This window comes from Myotis myotis, unplaced genomic scaffold (genome assembly GCF_014108235.1).
Source record: "Myotis myotis isolate mMyoMyo1 unplaced genomic scaffold, mMyoMyo1.p scaffold_m19_p_7, whole genome shotgun sequence".
In the NCBI taxonomy this organism is placed as follows: domain Eukaryota; kingdom Metazoa; phylum Chordata; class Mammalia; order Chiroptera; family Vespertilionidae; genus Myotis; species Myotis myotis.
This window is the reverse complement of record NW_023416379.1, coordinates 39,129,554-39,150,179: the sequence shown is the minus strand read 5'-3', so window position 1 is coordinate 39,150,179 and position 20,626 is coordinate 39,129,554. Positions and strand designations below refer to the sequence as shown.

The following is a 20,626-nucleotide window of genomic DNA, read 5'->3' as shown; positions in this document are numbered from 1 at the left end:
GGCCCCGGCCCTGCCATTGGGCGGCAAGCTCAGTCGGCCTTGCCCCGGCTTAGGAAGGCGGGTCGCTGGCATGGCGACCTCGGGACCCCACGCCCTCCCACCGCTCACCCTCCTCCCTTCACCCCCATTCATTTTTTCTCAGCCGCTTCTGGAACGGCCACCCCACCCACAGCGCGGAGCGTAGGGGAACGCCCGGGGTCGAAGCCGGCCCGGGGGTCGCCGCGCAGGGGTAGCGGCCGCGAGGGGCGCCGCGGAGGTGCCGGGCGGCCGTGAGCAGCCCCCGGAGCCGCGCAGCCACGGCGGACTCAGCGGCGGTGGAAGCCACGCCCGCTCGGGAGCTGGGGGCTGTCCTAGGCCCCCCACCTTCCCCTCCCTCCGCCCCTCCCTGTCCTGCTCCCTCCCTCCCCCCTCCGCACACCGGCCCCCGGCCCGCCCCCCGGCTCGGCTCGCGGGAGGCTCCGGGCTCCGGGGCTGGCGCGCTCTCCGGGGCGCACACACATCCACGCACGCACACCCAGAGCAGCTCTCTCCGCGCCCGGCCCTCGCCCCCCTCGCCCATGCCGACGGACAGAGCGACGGAAGATGGCTGACGACTCCACGGGGCACCGAGGATGCAGCCCGGCGGCGGCGGCGGCGGCCGGGGCGGCAGCGGGAGCGGCGGCGGCAGGGGCAGCGGCGGCGTTGGCGGCGGCGGCGGCGGCAGCGGGAGCAGGAGCGGCGGCGGCGGCGGCATCCCCGAGACTCCTCGAGCCTCCTTCCCCTCTGACAGCCTCTGACGTCCTCCGCCGCTAGAAGAGACCCCGCTTCCCCGGCGCCTGCCTTCCCTCCCCCTCCCGGCCCAGCCCCGCCGACACCGCTACCTCCGCCAGCGTTGCCACCATCAGCACCACCTCCGCCACCGCCACCGCCACCGCCACCGCCACCGCCGGCGGCGGCAGCAGCCATTTCATCTCCGCAGAAACCAGACACAAAAACATGGCAGAAATGGAGAAAGAAGGGAGACCTCCGGAAAGTAAAAGGAGCAGGAAGCCGGCTCACCCTGTGAAGAGGGAGATCAACGAGGAAATGAAGGTATGTTGGGACTCGGGGCCGGAGCGACCGCGCTCTTTCTCCCGCCCGCTCCCTTCGGGCCGTTGTATGGGTTTGGGGGTACAGGGGAGCGCTTGTCAGTTCCGGTAGGATGCCCTGGACGCCTCCGCTGCTCGTCCAGGTGCAGAACGGAGGCCAACTCGCGGGCGGCATCCTCGGGGTTTGCCTACCTCCGATTTGGTGGGGGTGGGGGCGGCCGGAGAACCACACACTCTTTAACCGTGTAAACCCCAGGTTGGTACCGGCGCGTTCCAGGGGGAGGCGTCCGGCGGCCCAAGTGGCGGTGGGCACGGCCAAGAGGCTTTGCTAGTCGGCGGTGTAGCTTTTTCCGCGTCTTGGTCCCTCCAAAGTTAGGAGCTGCCGGGCCGAGGCACCCGGGAGCGCTCCATTCCCCCGTCTCCCCGGTTCCCCTCCCCGCTACCCGACCCCGCTCCCCCCGAGGAGCCAGCTGAGCGGCGTAAAGGGGCTGTCAGTGCCCGGGAGAGTCGCGGGCCGGGCGGCGCGGGTCTGGGTACCGTTTTGACGTCCGGCTCGCCTCGCCCGCCCCTGCCCGCTCCTCTCTCGAGGCTGCCTCCGCCGCTCTCGCTCCCGCGCCTCTGCACGCTCCACTCCCCAGTTCAGCAGACCCGGGCCAGCCCTGCCGAAAGATAGCTGTCGGAGGGGCGGCCTGCGGGGCCCCTGCCCATTGTTCGCACAGGCCAGCCCCGAGTCCGCTCGGCGAGGCCGGGCTCCGCGCCAGGCCAGCGGTGCTCCAGAGGTGGCCAGCGCGGCCGCCTGGTGCTCCAGCTGTTCCCGTTGGAGCGATGGCACCAGAGCGCCTCGCAGCTCTAGACCCTCGTGGGCCCCCCACCCCCTTATTTTCTATGAAGTTGCAGCTTTTGCCCGGCGAGGGGTTTATTCTGTGATTACAGGAGTCTCTCCTGATTTAGAAAAGATTATTTTATTTACCTATTTTTCTTTGAGTTACACACAAGTAGCAGATTTGGGGGGGTGGGGGGACCTTAGTTTTCATCCTGCAGCTGTCTTAGGTCTCCATCTTCTGCATAGACTCCTTAACACTGCCAACTGACTTGCTGAGGTTGGTTAAGTTTGTATTTAAAGGACAAACCGAATGAAAATGGCACGCAACTGAGTTGAATTTATCGCATTTTGATGTTTTCTTCTTTAGAACAAACATATTCTATGAGAGTGCCTTGTATGAAGCCCACGCTCTGAGAGGGACACATGGATAATATATCCTATATGTACGCCCCCAGGAAATTTCCATACACTCCAAATTTTGAACTTAAGGCTCTTATTTTCTGGGTGAGGAACTTAGTGCTTGGAAGTATGAGGTGCAGCTGTGGGAAGTAAGAGAGTTAAGGAAGATTTGCCTTGGAAATCAGGGCCATTCTTTGGGATGGAAACCACCATTGATTCCAAGAGTGTGTGTAAGAGAGAGACCAGTAGGAGTTGTCCTCCAAAGGGGCTGGAATTCAAACAATCTACCGTAACCATTCTTCCTCACTTACCCTTCCTGCGTTTCCAGATTACTTTCCCATTTCATTTTAAATTGGGGGTGGAGGAAGAGGAGAGAGGTGAAGTAACCAGGAAATGAGTGTGCACTGGCCCTTTAAAACACTGCCTAATGTGATCTATATGGATGGCAGCTTTTAAGTTTCATAGGTTCTAGAATTACAAATTAGCTAATTTTAATCAAAACATGTGAAATGTTATCCCGGCTGGATATAAAGGCTGACTGTGCTCGATGCTTGGGGCTCGCGTTGTTGACTTTGGCTGCGGGTGCACTCCGTGGTTTGGGAGATAGTTGTCCTTCTACAGTATAACAGATGTTTGTCTGAACTGGTGAGGAAGAAACAAAAACAACATTGTGTGAAGGGAAAAATTACACAGTTTTTAGCCAGTGCTGCAGGACTAAGTATGGAATTAACCTCCGTGCACAGAATTTCCTTTTTGAAAATGTTATTTTTCTTTTAAATCACCACCTCCTATTTGAAGTTTTAATCCTTATTGTTTCAACCCATAGTCGCAGTAAATGAAAAGTTCCACCCAGCAAAGAGTTCAGTTGCCTGTAGCATGGTGTTTTCTCTCTGGTTTGGAACAATGTGTCAGAGACCCCTGGCCGAAATCTTCAGTCTTGTCAAAGCACACCATGCCAGGGAGTCATGAAATCCCATTCCTAGTGGAATTGTTCAGTAGGCATTCCTCTAATATAATAGCACTAAAAGTCCTCATTTTAAAAGTGATTTTTCAAAGACAAAAGGTGAAAGGGTTATTTCGAACTCATTAAAATTTTTCCGTTTTTAAGAGTAATAACCACATCAATAAAACCCATCCCCAAACGTCATGGTATTAGTACCCCTCCATAAGAAGTGTAGAGTAACATAACAAGTTGGTTGCCCTGCATAAAAATATGTGCAACAAAATGTCACCGAGAACACAATGTGGCCTTGTGCAGCTTCATATCGGTGCCGCTGGAGCTGCCTGGCTGTGTTTGCCTTCATCTGAACGGCTTTCATCTGGACCAGTGTAAACTAAGCCCTGGTAAGTAATCACTGCCCGGCAGAAAGAAAGGAATGTATACAGCTAGCACGGCCTAAGCTGTAAAAACGGAAACTTGAGCCCCCACCAGGATCACATATCAAGGCTTGAAGGTAGGGGAAATGAAAGGGGGAAAGAGGAGAGAGCGAATGGAAAAGTCAGCCTGGGAAGTGGAGGATCAGGAGGAGGCCCCCCTTAGGGAGATTTGGCTCAGGGATTAGGGAATTTTATCATGGTGTACAGTGACCTACTCAGGTTTCAACACTGGTTGGATCAAGTTGCCTCTCTGCAAGCTGAAAGAAAAAGGACTGGAGTGTATGTGATTTTTTTCCCCTTCGGGTAATAGAAAGGACATTGGTACAAGTGTCTATTTTAAGTACAGCCAATGCAGGGCACCAAGAATGAGCAACAAAATTACCTCCTCATAGAGACTTCCTTCAAGGTTTCCTAATTGAGATAGTCACAAACGTATTTGAAAACGGCCGGAGAAGACAAACTGGCTGAGGTTTAGCTGACACCAGTAATGGCATTGGAGATTGTCTTCATGTGGCTGGGAGCTAATATTGGTTGCTGTTTCACTAGATCAGATATTGAGTTACATATTCCTTATCACTGGTTTAATGTACATGGCAGTTGTAACAAATTTAAATTTGATACAATATAATTTTGTGTATGAGAAGTACATGACTTGGCATAGCTAGCTTAGAGTGTAACTTTAGTGACAACATCTTCAAGCAGAAATGTTTGTCTCATTATGACCTTTACAATGACTCTTTATCTTTCCTTTTCTTCTTCCTCCTTTCATCCTGGGTTTTTTAATTGATTAAAAAGACTCATTACTGTACGTGCAATTAGTATGCCTTATTTAATTAGTGGCCAACAAAGGAAATTTGAAAAAAATGTGATCTATATTTTGACTACTTTTGGTTTCAAAATTGAATATTGTGATTGTATCTAATGTAATATGTCTTCGTTATACTGTCAACTCATGAGTATCATAATAAATGCATGTTAGGAGGGAATTCTGACATATGGAAGGGTTAATTTGTTTTAGGAGTTCATCCAGAGCATGGTCGTTGTAATATAAAAACTAGTTTGTTACTATTGGATGTGTAAATGTATATAGATGCGTAAGTGTAAATAGAGTTCACTTAAAGGTATGTATTTTGTGCACATAGATCTTAGGGAACATAATCAGTGGTTATCAAACAGTAATGCAACTAGAAAATCTATACTATGAGTAAAGATACTGAGTTGGCTTTTACCTTTTAAAACTCTTTGGCAAAACAACATGATTAGATCAAGCACTCTGCCCTGGGAACTTTCCTAAACAAACCATAATTAATGCATTTACAATGTTTGGCTACTTTATCAATTGCTAAACTACAAGATAATCTGTGTTAAATGTCTAGGGTCTTCTTTTTTGCTGAAGAAGTTTTCTGTCTATAAATATTCTCAGTAAGTAATTTGTACCTAAAATTATGCGTCAGTCCTGATGCCTACAGTTAGAGTCAGTCACATCTGTTAGAGTTTAGTAGTAAACTCACCACAAGATTTTCTAGTTTGGTTTCTGATGGTCTCCATTTGGCATTAAAAATGAACTGTGTCAATTGCGTAGATGATAAAACAAGTTGCAGAGCTGAGCTGGTGAGTGTAGTGAGGTAAATAGCTTGGCTTTACAAAAAAAAAGGGAGGGGGGGAGAAATCAGAGTATGGATTAGAAAAGTTATCGTGGGTTGAAATCAGTTCATTACTAAAACATGTATATTTTAAGTTTTGCTGTTGAAACACCATCCTGGTGTCAGACCCGGTAAGTCTCAGGAACCTAGAAAGTGGGCTCAGGACCAGATCACACTGGGGCATTCACAAATGATGTCATACCTCTCCGCCTCAGATGTCAGTCGAGACATTCGTCCCAGTCCTTGCCCCTTGGGAGCTGGAATAGGGTGTTCCTGAGCCCACCAGCCCTGTTCTCTGCATTGCTTTCAGTCTTCTAGCTCAATGCTCCAGTCCTAAGCCCATGAGAGATGGTCCCGGAAGGGCATGAGATCTGTGAATTCTGCTCTGTTAACTGGAGGTTTTCTGAAGAGTCTCCATCTGTGAACTTGTGAGTATGATGTGTGGTGAGAGAGATTCTCCAAGCCTTATACAACTCGCAGGTTCCAGAGACGAGGAAATGGAAAGGAACCACTCCACTTCCTCCCAAATCTGAAATAAACATTTGAACTAGAAGAAAATGAGTCTGACAGACTCATTCCCTTCTGCGTTTCCTGCCTCTGTGCCTGCCAAGCACCGCTCTGAGAAGCCAAGCCCTACTCTCCTTGTGTGAAAGACAGACTTCCAGAAACCAAGAGGCAACAGAGTTTGTAAAGGAAAGTAAAAAACAAAAAAAAAACAAAAAAAACCCAAAAAACAAAAACAAAACCAAAAAAACCAACAGAACCTCAAAAAGCGTAAATATCAGTGAGTGCAAGTGACTATCTGAAAAGGGAGAGTTCTAGGGAACTATAATGTCTTGTCAGGGGGACCAGACTTTTTATATCTTCTAAGGAAGAGTTCTTTTTATTAAGTCTTTTTACTTCTTTTGAAAAATATTATTGGAAGTAGTAGAAGGTGGGTCATATAAAAATCTCTGAAGTCTAAAACTTCCTCTTGTGGTGTGGGAAGTCAGCCACACTTGCACTCTCGAGCTAATAAGATTATTGAATATTTTCCTAAAATGAGAAAAAACTAGAGTACTTTGCTTTTGCTGGTGCCAGTTGAAACATGTAAACAGACATGAAAGCCTGGGGTGAGTGAGATTTTGATATATTTTAGGATGTGTAGACTGATGGGTGTTAATATCTCTTGTGTAACCAAAGGGCTGTGGAACTCTGTCCTGCTTTAGGACCAGAGGCTTTGGCACAGTCAGGAAAACAATGTAACAAGTCTTGGCGATTTTTAGGGCAGTTCTGCAGCTGTGACAGGACACAGCTGCACACAGCTGCACACCTGCCATGCCTGCCACAATATTAGCCCGGGGGCTGCTCTTCACAATTTCACAGCATTTGTTTGACCTTTCTAGGATAATTGCTGTCCTGGCCAAAGATTAAAATGTGAGGATGTAAGTGTCTGCTCTGTGTTACAAGAAGACAATAAAACAACATGGATTTTATATGTGGAAGCACACAAGTTTGGTTTCATATGCCAATTACCATGTACAACCATCCCATTCAGAATATATCAGTAGGAGAACCAGACTTTCTCTCCAGGCCTGCTGGAGGCCGGGGTTAGATTCTAGTGTCGTGATGTGCCCTCTGCTCATAGAATCGCATTGTAACAATTGTGTTGTGGCTGAGAACCATGCTGCAGAATGATCCAAATGGAACGCAGTGGCCATCTTCAAAGGATTTCAAGCTAAAATGGTGCAGCTCAGGCACAACCAGCAGGGCTCAGTGGGTAAAGTCTGCATCAGGAAGGCAGACCTGGCTGCCCTTGTTAAATCATGCGTGCGCATGACCCTCTAAGGGTCATCTGTGGAGAGTGGCTGGTCCTTAGGATACCATCTGATCTAGTGGGATCATGAATGTGGAACTACTTTGTAATCTCTAATGGGCTCTTCCAATATTTCTTTTGCACTGTTTAAATTTTACCTCCCACCTTCTTGGCAGAACCATAAAATAAAGTCCATCCACTTGATCTGTATCAACAGAGATGATTTAGATTCAGCCCTAGACCAGACCTGGGTATAGAGCTAGGTGCTGCCTTCTAATCAAGTTCAGTGCCTGCTTTCTACAAAAAGAAGACGGTCTCTCTCTTTTTTGCAGATCCTTTCCCCACCTCCTATTTGAATCTCAATTAGCGAGTCCAATGACTCTTAATAGAAGTCTACCTCAGAAGTGAGTACACATGGAGGTAAAAAGGGAGATAAAACACTTTCCAAAAACAACCACAATGCTATTGTTAATAACCTTAGCTAGTGAGATATTCACATTTTTTCCCCACCTTGTAAAATTGTTCAGGATTGGGGTTCCCTTTTCCTTTGAAAGTATTTCTCATATGCCCCACTTTCTTGGGTGATGTATTTCAGAATGTTTTGAAGTTAAGTAATATAGCTGGCAGATCCTCTGTTGTCATTAGGATTGTGAATTTGGCTGACGTGGTTGTCTATGAGAAGACTGTTAATTTTTAATTAAAACTTTTTATTTTTACAAAAATAATACATGGACATGACAGAAATAGTAAAATAAGCAATACAAATAAGTTAAAAAAAACACACCTATAATTTTCCCACCCAGACACAATTACTGTCAACATTTTGATGTACATCTTTTCATGCCCTTATCTATGTATAATATATAGTTATTTTTAAAAAACAAAATGATCTTATGTTGTACTAACCTTCCTTTTAAAACTTAATATATTGTTCATATCTTTTATGGCAGTAAAAATGTATCTACAGAATATATTTTACTAATAAAATAGTATTCTATGTTATTCATTCCATGACTAAGCTATAATGTATTTACCAAATTATTATTGTTTGGCATTATAGTATGCTTCTAAGAAATATAACACTGAGATAAGTGTTCCTGAACATTGCATATTTTTATACTTATTTCCTTAGACTAGTTTCTATAATGACTAGACATAATATTGCTGAATCAAGGGGTATGTACATTTTTAAGACTTTCAATGCATAGAGTCAAATTACCTTTTCTAAATGTTGTATCAACTTCAATTCCCAATACTAGGAGAGTGCTCATTAACACCGGATATTATACATTTTTAAGGTACAAATATTTATTTTTAGAATCAGTTTTTAAAAATTTTGTTTGATTATTTCTCTGTACTTATACATTTTTAAAATATTTGTGAATGCATTCAAACAGATTAGCACATTTCTTGAGTACATTCTAAATGCTAGGCATGGTGCTAGGTGAGGAATAAAATGAAATAAAAGGTTTTTGCCTTCAAGTAACTTTTAGTGTATTTGGGATAGATGACATCTTTTATTAGAACTGGAAGTTGGGCCCTGGCTGGGTGGTTCAGTTGGTTGGAACATCATCCCCATAACACTGAAAGGTTGTGGGTTTGATTCCTGGACAGGGCACATACACAAGTTGTGAGTTCGAACCCCCATGGGGATGCCCCCAGGAGGCAAGTGAATGATCTAAAAATTGATGAAAAGATATCCTCAGGTGAGGATTAGAAATAAAAAGAACTGGAAGTTGGAGGGAAAATGGGAATTATGTTTGTGGGGAGAGGGAGGACATGGCGTTTTCTTTATTTCAGTGAGTCATCGGGAGCTCTTTGAAAGCTTTCTGCTCTCTTGGGTAGGATAGGGTACAAAGTTGAAAACACATTGACATTCAGTTATGCAAGGCCTGGGATGAAAGAAATCAGTGATACTTATGTATATTTTAAAATCTGCTTGCTGTTTTAAAAATAAAATCATTAGTCCTTTTGGAAGACCTTGAAATACTTGTGCTTCAGAGGTATTTTGAGAATTTGTAATAATTGTTATTTTCAAAGTGCCTTGAAGCCAACTCTTTATTGGTAAAATGTTCAATTGAAAATCATTAGATTGAACTTGCAGTACTTCCAGTTGAATAACGACAGTGTCTAATTAATGTCCTGGGGATTCAGTTCTGACAAAAATAAAGTTTGCCAGTATATAAAGAACTCAGAGGAGTGGAGAAATAGTAAATTTTCCTGCCTTTCCACCCTCTTTCTGTGATTCTTTTTTTTTTTTTTTTTAATTCTGGGAAGAGATTATGCTTTCAGACTAAATGTTAGGGTTGTCTTCTTACCTTAGGAGTCCTGGTGGTGAGAGAGAGAGACTGGAAAGGGTGAGGAAGAGGTACGGGAGTAAGAGGCGTGCAAAGCAATTAGGGTCAGATGTGATGTCAAAAAATTGTCAAGTGAGAAGGTTAAATTTTAATTATAAAATTTGAGCACCCCCCATTTCAACAGCACAAATAATTAAGGAGAGTAGGGCCCAATGATCAAATCTGAAAGAAAGTGAAGTTTTAACAGAGGTAGATGTGCCCTGGCTTGAAAGCTGTATTTATGTGATATTGACATCCAATGGGATGATTTCTTTGCAACTCTTTGGTCCAAGCAGGTAGCTTCTTTGGGATTGCTGACACATTGGACCTTACAGAAGTTACAACAGAAAGAGGCCTGGTATAAGAATCTGTATTTTCATCCTGACTTTGCTGGGTGACCTCTTATGCCTGTCATTTACCTTCTGGATGCTTTCATTTCTGTTGTAAAATGAGGATGTTACATAGGTTCACCAAAAGTTTATTGTGGAAATCAAATACCTAATTCATAGGGTTATTGAAAGGAACAGGAGACTTTTAGGGGATGTGGAAACACTATAAAGTGCTATAAGAGTGTTAGACATTATCATTATAATTATAGTGACCTATTTTCCAAACCCAAATTGGACCACATGGTATGAGAGAGGATTTTTGTGCCACTTCCAAGGGCGAGAGGCAGTCTGCAAAATGTGAGTCAGATGCCAGGATATTGAAATTTCTGGCACATTTTGATGGTTTATGGGAGCAATGATAAAATATCTGAAATAGTGGCTGTTCAGTAAAATTTATGATGTGTGATCACTATAATTATATTTCTTTGCAAAAGGTATTTCATTTCTCATATAAGTAGAAGTTCTTTGGTTTCACAAAATCTCAGACCCTGGAAAGACTTTCAGAGACTCTCCTTCAGTTTGCTATTCTAAGTCTCCAGGGCAAATGGTGGGTGAAGATTAAGGGGGAAGCAAAGTTTATAGTCTCCCTTAGTACAGTAGCTTCTCTTATTGTTGAATATCCTTACCTCAGAATCTCTGTACTTTAACTGTTATCACTTTTATTTTTCACCTTAAAAAAACATAACTGACATAGCCTTATGTAGGAAAAGAATAATTCTTTTAATAGATTTTTTTTTTTTTTTTGTAAAGGATAACAATACAAAAAATGTTGAAAAAATGGCTGTTGGAACTCTCTGGCAGAAGGGCTTAAACCCCTTATGGGCCATAAACATTCAATTCATTTCTTCTAGAATATGTTATGTTTCTTGGATGATAACTACAAAAGTATATTACATTTCCTTTGGTTTAGCACCATAATGAGTCCATATGACGTCTGGCATCAAATTCTACCTAGAAATTAAAAATTTTAAGTTATTTATTCCTTGGGGTTCTTTGCTTTCCTTATTTCTTTCTTCTTTTTTTTGTTTTGTTTTTTAAGAGAGAGAGAGAGAGAGAGAGAGAGAGAGAGAGAGGCATAATTTATTGTTCCACTTACTTATGCATTCATTGGTTGATTTTTGTGTATGCCCTGAATAGGGATCAAACCCCCAACCTTGGCTTATTGGGATGATGCTCTAACCAACCATAGGACATGTCTTAATTGATTTTAGAGAGAAAGGAAGGGAGAGAGGGAGAGAGGGAGAGAGGAAGAGAAGAAGAGAGGGAGGGGAGGGAGGAGGGGGGAGAGAGAGAGAGAGAGAGAGAGAGAGAGAGAGAGAGAGAGAGAGAGAGACATCTATCGGTTGCCTCCTGTACATGCCTGACTAGAGGTCACACTGGAAACCCAGGTATGTGCCCTGGGTTTTGAACCCACAACATTTTGGTGTATGGGACAACGCTTCAACCAACTGAGCCCCCTGGCCAGGGCAGGACCACTTTCTTAATACAATAGTGTGTAAGTCAGAGGTAATAGTTTATTTTGTGTGCTTACACTAAAAGGAACCTTTGGTGTTTGTTTTCCTCTCCTTTCAATGAAAGTCTTGTTCCTCCTGTCATGAAAGGTTTGAGATTTATGGCTTGAGGCTTTATAAACCTTTTGTTTTCTACTTTTGAAATCACATATTGAAACATTAAGGAGTTTATTTTCTCTTCTATGATAAGAAAGGGAATGTTTTAGAGCAGTGATGGTGAACCTTTTGAGCTCGGCGTGTCAGCATTTTGAAAAACCCTAACTTAACTCTGGTGCCATGTCACATATAGAAATTTTTTGATATTTGCAACCATAGTAAAACAAAGATTTATATTTTTGATATTTATTTTATATATTTAAATGCCATTTAACAAAGAAAAATCAACCAAAAAAATGAGTTCGCGTGTCACCTCTGACACGCGTGTCATAGGTTCGCCATCACTGTTTTAGAGTGTATTTTCACTGATATTTATAGTAACTTGAATATCATGGAATAGATCAAGTTCATATTGATTCACGAAGTGTCTGAGTTTTCAGCACAAACCATAAACTAAGTGATACAGTTAAGATGCCCAAATAATATGAATTTGGTGTTAATAATCCAGTAGAGGTTTTAGTTTGTATCTAAATGTGTGAAACTTCTGGATTTCATCCCTGGGATTGGTTCTGAAGGACTGAATGGATTTGCAGCTCAACTAAAACAAACACATCTACATGCTGACTGGGAAGTTGCTCCATGAATTATGCATCTGTAGCCTTTGTGTCACTTCAGAGGTTCGGCAGAATTGGAGAGAGAGGTGCCCAAATACAAATGGTCTAAAAAATTGGATATGGTGGCCAGGAGTTACTATGCAGAAGAGTTTCTGTCTTGGCACAGTTCTCTGAGAGATTGGGGCAAATAGCCCACATAGACCAATAGGATGGCTTGAACTTGGCTTTTAAAACTGTTGGACTTGTTTTTTTGATGCAAGGTGTAATCCTTATCCTTGGAGATTTCTGCTGTCAGACCACTAATGGAGGACCTGGGTCTGTGTGCTTAGGGACTGTCATTGTCCAGTCCAGGCACTGAGCTCAGTGAAAGAAATCGGGTGTTAGGGGAGACTGATGCCTCATTAAAGAGATCACTTTTGATTGAGCAGAGCAGCATTTAGCTGAGTCCTCCTCAGTGGTATTCCAGAAGTTGCTGAGCTTATTGTACATATCGATCATATCATCTTTGTGCATTCATGAAAGGAATGTCTATTTAATGTGGACATGACCAGCCATCAGGGAGAATAAATGCCTCACTGGAGCTTGATACGGATGACTGTTGGCCTCACGGATGGTAACCCTGAATCAATCTGGCTAGATTTTTTTTTTAATTGCTTGTGCGCTGTACCATCACAGGTTGACCCAGTTGGAGCTCTAAGCTTAAGTGAGTACTAAAGCAAAAAAAAAATCTAGCATCCTGTGGTTGGTTTGAAATGCCAGGTTTGTTTTTGTGGAGTCAGTAGTGTAATATCATTTTTTTAAAATAATACAACCTCTGCTGAAATCCAGTTGTGAAAATTTTTAAAAAAATATATTTTATTGATTTTTTACAGTGAGGAAGGGAGTGGGATAGAGAGTTAGAAACATCAGTGAGAGAGGAACATCGATCAGCTGCCTCCTGCACGCCCCCCACTGGGGATATGCCTGTAACCAAGGTACATACCCCTGACTGGAATCGAACCCGGGATCCTTCAGTCTGCAGGCTGACGCTCTATCCACTGAGCCAAACCGGTCAGGGCCCAGTTGTGAAATTGAAGAGAACATGGAACTCACACATTGAGCCTATGAGCACTTTGGTTTAGCCTGGGTTCTTTGTTTCAGGTATATAAATTATACATCCCTGTGTAATGCAGAAATGATAGCTTCTAGGGAGAATGAGAAATGACTTTGAAAAGACAGAGAAGGTTAGAATATACAGATTTCTAGCTCAGACTAGGAGGCTCAGGCTGCCTTGTCATATAGAGATGCTTTTAAAAATTCATTCAATAAACATTTATTAAACTCTTATTCTGTAATGTAGATTCCTTCTTTTTATTTTAAAAATGTTTTCCAGCTTTATTGAGTTATAATTGACACATAACTGTGTAAGTTTAAGGTGTACAGGGGTTGATTTGATACATTTATGTATTTCAAAATTATTACCACTATAACATAAGCTACTACCTACATCTGTCACATAGTTTAACATTTCTTTTTGTGGTCAGAACATGTAAGATCTACTCTCTTAGCAATATTCAAGTATGTGAAACAGTATTATTAGCTATAATCATTATGCTGTAAATTATATCCCCAAACTTTTAAATCTTATAACTGGAAGTTTGTACCCATCAACCAATATCTCTCTGTTTCCCTGGATAGAGATTCTTTAAGGCCCATTAAGATCATTAACAAACACAGTCTCACATGTTGCTTCCAGATCTAGCAGCTGACAAATTCATAAAACATAGTCACCTGATATGAAGGCTTTAAATCTGTCCAAGTAGATCCATTATTTTCACACTTTGATCTCTATACTAACATCAGCACCTTATATTTAGATATTAATTTATAACTCAGAAAGTTTTCAGACATTATCCAAAATTTGGGTTGACTGGAAATGTTAGAGTTATTTGGTACTTTTATATTACATGTCAAAAGACAATCACCCTGTCCTTTGATTTCATGGAGGAAGAATCTGTCACTAATGAAATTGATAAAGCAAATTATGCATTTATTTTTAAAGAATACTCTTGAAAAGAGAAAGTAAAAAAAGGGAAACCCTTGTCACTCAGTGTCGCTATTAATAAAATTTTTCTTTATTCATTAAAATAAACGGAGAACCTTGTGGCCTATTTAGCTTTCTGTGTGGTAGTGTTGACAATTAAATAATTTCTTTGCTGAGGTTTTGCTTTATCTGAGATGAATTAGAAAGCAATTCTAACTTACATTAATCTGAACCACAAAAGGTCATTTAGTTGTTTTCATTTTCAAAAATTTTTTTAGCTGTTTTTGTGCTATACCTTTCAATATTTTTGTATTAGTGTGGTATACACTTTGCAGAGGAAGATGCTAAAATTGTGTTTGTTTGTAAGCAAAATTAATACCCTTTTTCTTATTATCTTTAAATTGCAAATGTCTGAAGGCCTGTCATAATTTGATGTGTCATCCTGAGATTTAAATGCATTACAATTTTGAACAGGATTTGAAAAATGAACATGCCCCTAGGGGAGGTGGGTAGAGGCTGGTAGTAAACGGGTAGTGCAAATGGAATTTGATTTATGCATTCTTTTCAAATAGTTATTAATTATATAAATAAGTAGCTTATGCTTCTCTTTCAGAACTTTGCAGAAAACACCATGAATGAACTCCTTGGCTGGTATGGCTATGATAAGGTTGAATTGAAAGATGGTGAAGATATTGAATTCAGGAGCTACCCTACAGATGGAGAGAGCCGGCAGCACATTTCTGTTCTCAAAGGTAATGACATTTAATGTGCCTGTGCTCATGCCAAGAAGGATTAACTATCTCAACTTGCCAGAATTGAGCTGCTTTGGGACTCATTTTGTTGATTATGCCAATGGTTGATTTACACGCACATCCCCAGTGGTGTTTCCCATAAGCAGAATTCCACGGAATGTAAGAGCACAACATAAAACAAAGGTAGACACAACTTGATCTCCTTCCAGCAACGGGAGAGCTAGCTAGACAAGGGCTAGGAACCTTGAGTGCTCTAGTCCTGCCCACAAATGTATAGAAAGGGATAATGTTTGCTAACTTCTCCTGCTTTTCTAAGCCCTTTGATATATGACTTGTTGGAGACTGGTGCTTTCTGTGACGTGAGATGCTAGGTTTAGATTTTCAGATGCAAGAGAGTATGATGGTTACTTTGGTAATTCCCCCGAACCCCCCATTTTTTTTGGTGGGAATTCTAAAGGAAAGCCCTATTTCTGTTTCGTGTTTGAAGTTTTTACCCTTCCCATATCCCCAATACCTGTGGGTAGGGTAGGTAGAAGAGTAAGAACATAGTAGATGGTTGGATCGTGTATTATTCTATAAGAAGTTCCTTAAAGCCCAGCCAAAGAGTGGAAATTAGAGGCTTGACAGAGTTGAATTAACACTGATTCTGCTGGTGGTAGCAGTACCAGATGTCTCATCATGAGGGAGCTTAGGGCCATCAGGAGGTGTTTTATGGATACTGAACTTATGAACCTAAATTTGGAAGCAATGTCCAGGAAAAGAAGAAGAATATGTGAAGAAGCAATTTGAGGAACTTTAATAAAATGTGGGTAAAACTAATTGTGTGTTGTCATTGGCAATTTGATTAGTATTTGCATTGCATTCCGAATCTATTGGCATAAACTACCTGTTCATGCATTTTGTTTCCAGTCTCTAAAATAGCACTTTTCCTTCTTATATGCCAAGCCACGAACTATAAATGAGCTGTCCTGCAGGCATGTCGAATTGAATGTACGTGACAAATTTTATGTTAAGCTTTCTATGAAATTGTACACATCATGTTATGGCAATAGTATCAATTTCACTTGTAAATGAAAAATACAAGTTATGAGTTCATATTCTATAAACTAATATCTCATAAAATACTTGGTCTAGGTAATTATCTTTCTCTCTGTGGAATAGGAGTACCAGGATATGTGACTAAAGGGGCAAAGTTGTTTTCTATGGTTAAGGTGTTTGTTTGTTTTTTAAATGATTGACATGCAAAGATAAAATTCACCAAGTTCATATTGTTGTAAGTTTTCTTTATTTTCATTTTTAATTGATATTAATGAGTTAATTTAATGGGTCTATCCTGTGCAACAACAGTTTTGTTCCTAATCATTTGTTTTTCTTTTGATTATATTATGGACCAAGTTTATAATACACTGGGACCTAGTTACAGTGCTGGGTGGATGGGGCACTTTTTCAGCTTTCCCCCAGTAGACAGAGAGCGATGCCTGCTATACATCACTTTGTACATGGAAAAGGTTAATTGCCTCTCAATTTTCTATGGGCTTTTACAGTGCTAAAATTCATCATCATGATGCAATTGGGATGTTAGCTATCATAGCGGGGCAACTTATAAAGGAGCCCATTGGAAATTTATGGCAACAAGCCTGAACAGGTCCTGGATGGTTTGTAGAGTTCTGGTAAAGTGTTTAAAGGTTTGCTAGGAAAATATGTTTTGCTACAGAGCTATTTTACTCGAGAAAATGCGGTCATAAGGGAAATAAAGTTCTTTTGTCATGTTGAATGTGATTTCTTTTCTTTTACAGAAAATTCTTTGCCAAAACCAAAATTACCCGAGGACAGTGTTATTTCACCATACAATATAAGCACAGGCTATTCAGGGCTTGCCACAGGAAATGGACTCAGTGACTCACCTGCAGGGTCAAAGGATCATGGCAATGTGCCCATTATTGTACCTTTAATTCCACCACCTTTCATAAAGCCACCAGCAGGTAAGTCATTACTGGGGTTTCTAACAATAATGACTCATAGAAAGTTGTTTTAACTATCTTAAAAATAATGATCAAGCTCGAGTTAATTTTGAAAAAACTTTTAGAAACTTCATAGATAAGAAATGTTAATGCATGTATTCTTTAAAGTAGTATTGCTATTTTAAGCAAAAGCTCCAATCTATTGTCTAGGCCCGTGGTCGGCAAACTGCGGCTCGCGAGCCACATGTGGCTTTTTGGCCCCTTGAGTGTGGCTCTTCCTAAGCCTTAGGAGTACCCTAATTAAGTTAATAACAATGTACCTACCTATATAGTTTACGTTTAAAAAAGTTGGCTCTCAAAAGAAATTTCAATCGTTGTACTGTTGATATCTGGCTCTGTTGACTAATGAGTTTGCCGACCACTGGCCTAGGCTGTAAGCTTTCAACCTACAATAAATTTTTCCTGCCACTGGCTACAAAAACGTATTTTCCTTCTCTGAAATCATCTGTTTGAAATAAAAATAAAATAATTTTCAAAATAAGATCTACACTGACTGGTTAGCAAGAAAAGAAGTAAGCATGGTTGGTAGTCTTGAGGGCCAGGTCTCCTCTATGGGTTTCTAAAGGAATGGGCAGTTTTGTGAGGCTCTCAAAGACCTTTCTAGGAATTAGAAAAAACTCTATGGCAGAGATGGGTAATCTAGGTTGTTTCTTAAGTGTGTTTAGAAGAAGGAACTTTGAAGAACAAGTTAAATGGCTTTTTGCAAGACCCAGTTGGCAGAGGCCAACTGAAAAGAAGAGGGGTGACTAATTTCATAAATGTAAGGTTCATGCTTGAATGGATGCCCAGTGGCTTAGGTGAGTGATGCTGGTGATGAGGGTATCATTAAGGGACTGGGACTCAGTGAACAGAACACAGCTTTCAGACTTAGGCAGCTTGGGTTCAAATTGTCGCTCACCAGCTTTGTGAACATGGACTAATTACATAAACTCTCTTCTTCTCAATTTCCCCATCTGTAAAATGGGGATCGCAGTTCCACGCCAGGGGATTTGCTGTGTCCCTGAGTTGAGAAAATGTATGCAAAGCTCCTTAACATGGTGCCTGCCAAACAAAAGCCATTTAATTTTTTCCTTTTTTCAGTTTTCAGTCGGCCCTAGAGTTATCATGCACATAATTTGTGCATGAAAGGTGCGCATCCAAATGCAAATTCCCTTCTAAGATTTATTTGAGCAAAAGCAAACAGCTTTAGAAATTAGCATAGCTGAGGCTAACATGAGTCTGGCATGCCAAAAAACCTGCCCTGGAGTTTCCTGCTGAGCCAGCCACGTGGAATTCAAGCACACAGCTCCTATTTAATTCTAATTCCACATCAGATCAGGAAATAAATATGCAAAGGGATAGAGGCCAAAAACTGAGGCTTGGAAGTCTTAGACGTTGGAACTCTGAGGAATTACAAGCCAGAGTAACCCAACACCAGTGGTTTTATGCTGTCTTCCATGCGACTCCAAGGCGCTCATCTGTTCAAAGCAAAATGTAGGGAAGGACGTGTTTAATTTTCTGTATCTGCTCTCAACCTGACTCGATCCTACTCCTGGGCTCTATAGGAAATGACAAAGATACAGAAAGTTTCTCTGCTTTCAAGGACCTAACCTATTCGTTCCTAAGCAGAAATGTACAGGAGAGATGAATTTTCACTTAGTCATATGATCTAATTCAGGGCTTAGCAACCTTTTTCTATAATAGGGCCAGGTAGGAATTTGGGCTTTGGAGTTGTACTGTCCCTATCACAACTGCTGAACTCTGCTGTGGTCACAGGAGAGCGGCCGTGGATGATACATAAACAGATGGTCATGGCTGGGTTCCAAGAAAACTTTATGTTAAAAAAGGCAGTGAGCAAGATTTGGCCAGGGACATAGTTTGGTAGCCCTTGCATTAGGGTAAGGTTGGTAAAAGTCTCATGATAACTGGAAGGTGAATAGTGTTTCTAAGTCAGGCTGTGAGCTTTGCCAAAGTCCTCTGTGGAATAGCATAAGGGACAGTAACAAGGGCCAGGAAATAGTGGGGTTTTCAGGGTATGTGGTGAGCTCTGACACATAGTGGGTGTTCCACCAACATTTGTTGAATAAATAATACTATTCAAATTCCTGTTGCCCATATATAAGATGGCACAGGCTACCTTGTTGTTGAATGAGTCCCAACCTGTCTGACCTTGACCATAGTCTCTCAGACAGTTATGTGAGTAATTCTCCGTGGATAAGTAAAGTCCACAAATTATCCAAAGATTTCTGTCTAGTTAGTCATTTCAATTCTTCCTTTTGCTAAAACTTCTATCAGAGTTGTTATTCAGGATAATAGAGTCGAGGCACTCGCACTGAGAGTTTTATAGCCATCTGTAGGTTAACATGGCATTCCTGAGGGGGAACTAAGAAATGGTAGATTGTCTAGAAGCAACAGGCCCCTCTATAATCAGCCCCCGAATAATTTAGAATTGACTGTATCACGCAAGTGCCCACCTCTCAGGAGAGGAAAGATGGGGATCCTATGTGTGCTTTGGATTCCTGGAAAGAAAATAATGATTAGTGTTCGAATTATTGTTGTACTGTGAACTGGCCCTGTGAAAATGTTAGTAATAGTACCTATGTTTGTATTAAATCCTCTACAGTTTATGAAACTCATTGATACTTGCTATTTTATTTAATTTGATCTTTACAGTAACCCTGGGAATTAGCATGTTTGGTAGTATTAAATAAAAAACTGAAGCTCAAATTGGTTAAATGGCTTTATCAAGGTCACGTGATTTCTAAGTACTTGAGCCAAGAAGGTCTTCTGACTCCTAATCCAATACTTTTTAACATAGAGTTGTGCTTCTAGCAAGAATACTTATTAATCTGCTACTTCCCCAGTGACAGGGGATACAATTTATTCCTGCAAAAGGCTAGTTTTTAAAAGTCCACATCTTTTGGAAGACCTGATGAGTTCTCTCACCCTGAGAATCAGTGGTTCTGTGAACTGGGGTGACCTAGTAGGGGTAAAACCCCAGTTTGGTTTGAAAGTGATTTCCATCATGAGGCAAGCTGCTGCTTCTCTGAGGTACCAGAGGGCTCTGTCTGGTCAGGCGCTGGTTCCAGAGCGTGTTTCATGTACTCAGGCTGACCACTGGACCCCATCCACGTTTGGCAGGCTGTGGGCCCAGTGGAATACTCGTGATTGGGAACACGGTGATACCACATGCTCTTGGATTTCCACTTTCCTTTTGCACAGCTGCATGCAGAAGTGTGGGTGTAGCTTACTTCTGTGCCTGCAGATCTGCTTTTCTGTTCCTGCCCCCTTTTTCTTTAGAGAGGAGGAACTTTCTATGCTTTGGTGATCACCACAAGCATTGACCCTCCTTTGGCCACACATGTCTGCATCTGATTTTACCTGATTTCCGAGGCTAAGCTGCCCTTCCCCACACAGAGACAGAATTTGGCCCTTGGTATTGGGTTTGTGACATCACAGTTGTTACTATGGTAATAGACTTGTTATAAACACAGGATAATAGCCCTGATTTTGCTTTTTTTTTTTTTTTCATTCTCAAAGCAGTGAAGGGACTCATCATAATCCTTAAATAAGAATCACAGACTTTTTTGCAGACTCTAGGAGGTCGACAGAATAAGGCTTTGCCATACAGAGCAGTCATTAAAAAAACACTTTTATAAGAATAATATTAGAAAATAATTGAAAGTATTAACCGATGCCTTTTTATGCAAAGATTCATTTATTCTTTTAGTTTGAATGAATATGAAAACCTCCTTCTTTGCTAATTTTAAAAATCACAGCATGAGCATAGTCTGAAGTGGC

The 20,626-nt window shown here is 41.7% G+C and overlaps 1 protein-coding gene across 2 annotated transcripts in view; it reads left to right on the top strand.

Moving 5' to 3' along the window:
• The first annotated feature begins 448 nt into the window (after window positions 1-448).
• Window positions 449-20,626, top strand: part of LOC118660448 (sine oculis binding protein homolog) — a 160,430-nt gene continuing 140,252 nt past the window's right edge. For both annotated transcript variants that reach the window (XM_036317903.1, XM_036317902.1), the window contains exons 1-3: window positions 449-1,071; window positions 14,687-14,825; window positions 16,622-16,807. In XM_036317903.1, the coding sequence (XP_036173796.1) occupies window positions 976-1,071; window positions 14,687-14,825; window positions 16,622-16,807 (421 nt within the window). In that variant the 5' untranslated portion in view covers window positions 449-975. The remainder of the gene's footprint in view (window positions 1,072-14,686; window positions 14,826-16,621; window positions 16,808-20,626) is intronic.